This window comes from Echinops telfairi, unplaced genomic scaffold, assembly GCF_000313985.2.
Source record: "Echinops telfairi isolate 266 unplaced genomic scaffold, ASM31398v2 ScPeMD7_2;HRSCAF=8, whole genome shotgun sequence".
Classification (NCBI taxonomy): Eukaryota; Metazoa; Chordata; class Mammalia; order Afrosoricida; family Tenrecidae; genus Echinops; species Echinops telfairi.
The window spans coordinates 8,496,922-8,499,098 of NW_022103898.1; the positions used below are offsets into that span (position 1 = coordinate 8,496,922).

Consider the following 2,177-nt stretch of genomic DNA (forward strand, 5'->3'; position numbering starts at 1 on the left):
ATTGTCATTGTATATGTTATTAGTATTTTAATGTTAGAACATTTTCATCAGGCATACATTTTGCAAACAAAATTTTGTTTTTATTTAACAGAAGAAAACAATATTTTTTAAACATTACTAAAATTAGTATTCAGAAATTTTACATTTAAATTAGCTTTAATATTTTAAAAAATCTTGACTTCTCTAAAATTATAAATGTAAAAATCACCCAAAATTACCCATTTTCTAATCACTTTCCTCTTCATCTTCCCAACACAGAGTATGTGTGTATCAGGAATACATTTTTTAAAGTAATTTCAACTTGTGAGAAAGTTAAATGACTCAAACGTTGGCTTAATGTTTCTTTTCTGCTGCTATAAAGATGGATACATAGTTGGATACTATAAATAAATAAAGAAATAACTTTTCTGGTACATGAAAATGTATATCTAAGAAATCTACCCCTACTTTAAACTTTCTTCTCTTTTGGAAGTACATACACCCAGTATGTCGGAAGTACCATGCCCCAAATAAGTGTTGGAGGGAAAGTCTTAGCTCTCAGACTTTCAGTCTGTTCAGTCATCTTTGAAAAGATGAAATGAAGGAATCAGGTAATCCTTCCCCAAATAATTTTCAAAGGTAGACCTATATATTTTTATATATAGAAAATACATATTCCTGAATTGACATGCAAACCATAATTAATCTGAAATTTGGAAACTTTAAGGTAAATAAGATTTAAATATCCTTTGCTGACTTTCTATAATAACATGAGAAAACAAACCCTTATTTCAAGATGTGAAGTTTTAGATTGCTTTTCCATTTCTTCAGCTCCTAATAAGCACTGAGAAGCAATTTGCATCAATTTACCACCTACTCCTTGGCATCCCCAATTCCTCCAGCAGTTATTGCGAAGGTGGCTTCACTTTCAGGCATCTCAGGGCTAGCAGAATACAAGGGAACAGAAGTTTATAAAAAGCTCTCTTTCTATAAATACTGTATTCATGTCACAGGCATCATGCTCCCATCAGTCTGAGTCTCCAGAGACATCTCAGAGTTGGTGCAGCTAAATGTGGACTACAGAATGTATCTTCACATATTAACAACCCTAACATAGACCGATTGAGAATATTCTATATGTATGCTTCTAAATGCCTAGAAAAGTGATCTTAAACTTGGAAATAGGCAAAGGCTACTCTTAGAATATAATACCAGGCATAGTCTACGAGACCCTTAGGGGCTGATTTGATTCTGTAGGCATGTGAGCCTTTCATACGGAATAGGCCAACGTATTTCTGAAAATGATTCCAAGAATGCTCTGTGGATCACAATGGATGGTGCAGACTCAGGCAACACTTCATCCTTTGTGCCTGGGGTCGCCATGAGGACACTTTACAAAATGAATAACAGCAGACAAACGGAAGGAGAAACTGTGGAAGACCTGGAAGTGGACTAAAAGATTACTGGTGCCTTCAGTGAAAACAGGTTATCAGTTCTATGATAGCCTTGTATCTTTCATTGTCTTTGAACTATTTTATAATTCTATGCATACTAGAAAACTAGAACAACCCCTCCCCTATCATGACCCCAGTTCTGCTTCTCAATTCAGACTAGACCAGAGCATGTACACAGTTATGATAAGAGATGGGGACTCACGACACATGGAATCCAGAAACAGGCATGGGAATAGCGATACCAGAAGGGTAATGAGAAGGGGGTACAGAGGAAGGAAGAAAGGGGGAACCAATCACAGTGATTGATACTTAACCCTTCTCTCTAGGGAGAAGAACAACAGAAAATATGGGGGGAGGCAGATAGCAGTCAGTGTAAGATATGAAAATAATAATAATTTATAATCTATCAGGGGGGCATGAGAGGCATAATCTATCAGGAGAGGAGGGAGGAGAAAAAAGAGGGGCTTATACCAAGGACTCAATAGAAAGTAAATGTAGAAAAGAATGAAGGCAACATATGTCCAAACATGCAATCGATGTATGGATTATGACAAGAGTTGTAAGAGTCCCCAATAAAATGATCTTTAATAAAAAGAAAAGTAGAACCAAGACTAAACTCACTGCCCTCGAGTCGATGCCGACTTGATCCCTTAGGGCAGGTGGAACTGCCTGTGAGTCCCGAGACTCGAGTCTGTACTGAGGTAGAAAGCCCCATCTTTCTCCCGCGCAGTTGCTAGTGCTTTC

At 36.9% G+C, this 2,177-nt stretch overlaps 1 protein-coding gene across 2 annotated transcripts in view; it reads right to left on the reverse strand.

Annotated features, from left to right (window-relative positions):
- Positions 1-838: 838 nt before the first annotated feature.
- DMC1 (DNA meiotic recombinase 1) overlaps positions 839-2,177 on the reverse strand; it is a 52,634-nt gene continuing 51,295 nt past the window's right edge. For both annotated transcript variants that reach the window (XM_004700255.2, XM_004700254.2), the window contains one exon: positions 839-922. In XM_004700255.2, the coding sequence (XP_004700312.1) occupies positions 853-922 (70 nt within the window). In that variant the 3' untranslated portion in view covers positions 839-852. The remainder of the gene's footprint in view (positions 923-2,177) is intronic.